We start from the raw sequence: 1,126 nt of genomic DNA on the forward strand, positions 1-1,126 counted from the left end.
TAAAGAGGAGACAACAATACATACAGAGACAGAAACAGAAAGAGGAGGAGACAAAAAGGAGACAGAAAAAAAAGAAAAAAATAAAATAAAAAAAGAAAATATAGTTACACCCATAAACATAGAAAACTGCTTCAAGCTCGCCCTCAGCCACGGCATTTTGTCTCTTCTCACAAAAAACAATATACACCCGAGCAATATAACATTTGCATTAGATATAAACAAAGAAGAACACAAACAAAACAATATAAATAAATATAAATATAACTCCTTCTCTCTCTCTAGCAGCAGCAGCAGCAGCAGCAGCAGCAGCAACAAAGTTGCAGAGTATGGGTGGCCCCCAGGCGCTATACTTAAGGCTGTCTCCAACAAAAGGCAGTGGGCCCTCTATGCTTACGAGCTGGGGAAGCTGCACACCGCCAGCGACAGGTGGCATGCAGCAGCAGCAGCAAAAGCAGCAGCAAAAGCAGCAGCAGCAGCAGCAGGAGGGGGAGGGGGAGCAGCAGCAGCAGGGGGAGCTGCAGCAGCAGAAGGGAGAACAGCAGAAAGCGAAACGGGAAAAGGAGGCGAGACGGCAGCAGCAGCAGCAACAGCACCAGCAGCAGCAACAGCAGCAGCAGCAGCGCCTGCAGCAGCAGCACCTGCAGCAGCAGCAGCAGATGAAGAGGAGACAAAAGAAAAACAGCAGCAGCAGCAGCAGCAAGAAAACAAAGAAGAAAAAGAAGAACAATAAATTTATTATAACATCAACACACACAAATACACAATAACCAACCTGCTGCAGCAGCAACAACTGCAGCAGCAGCTGCTGCAGCAGCAGCAGCAACAACTGCAGCAGCAACAACTGCAGCAGCAACAGTTGCAGCTGTGCGTGGGGGTCTGTGTTTAAATAAATATAAATTGAGGGGAGAAGAAGAGAATCGAAAAGGAGACAGAGAAAGGTAGCTGTCTCCTGTCTCCTTTTTTTGTCTCTCTGTGTGGTTGTTTGTGTCTTTCTGTTGTCTCCTTTCTGTCTCTCTTTTGTTTTTTCTTTGTTTCTTTGTTTGTCTCCTTCTTACTCCTCTCTATTAGCTTTATTTATCTATTATATAATATAATATACAGTAGAATATTATATATATATATATAT

The 1,126-nt window shown here is 44.0% G+C and overlaps 1 protein-coding gene across 1 annotated transcript in view; it reads left to right on the forward strand.

Annotated features, from left to right (window-relative positions):
- The window catches only part of EMH_0043340 (nucleoside-triphosphatase, putative), a gene marked incomplete at both ends in the record, with an annotated part of 1,997 nt that extends 1,267 nt beyond the window's left edge, over nt 1–730 (forward strand). The window contains one exon of the mRNA XM_013495835.1: nt 342–730. Coding sequence (XP_013351289.1) covers nt 342–730 — 389 coding nt within the window. The remainder of the gene's footprint in view (nt 1–341) is intronic.
- Between the last annotated feature and the right edge of the window lie 396 nt (nt 731–1,126).

This window comes from Eimeria mitis, genomic scaffold, assembly GCF_000499745.2.
Source record: "Eimeria mitis Houghton genomic scaffold, Emh_scaff1777, whole genome shotgun sequence".
Lineage (NCBI taxonomy): Eukaryota > Apicomplexa > Conoidasida > Eucoccidiorida > Eimeriidae > Eimeria > Eimeria mitis.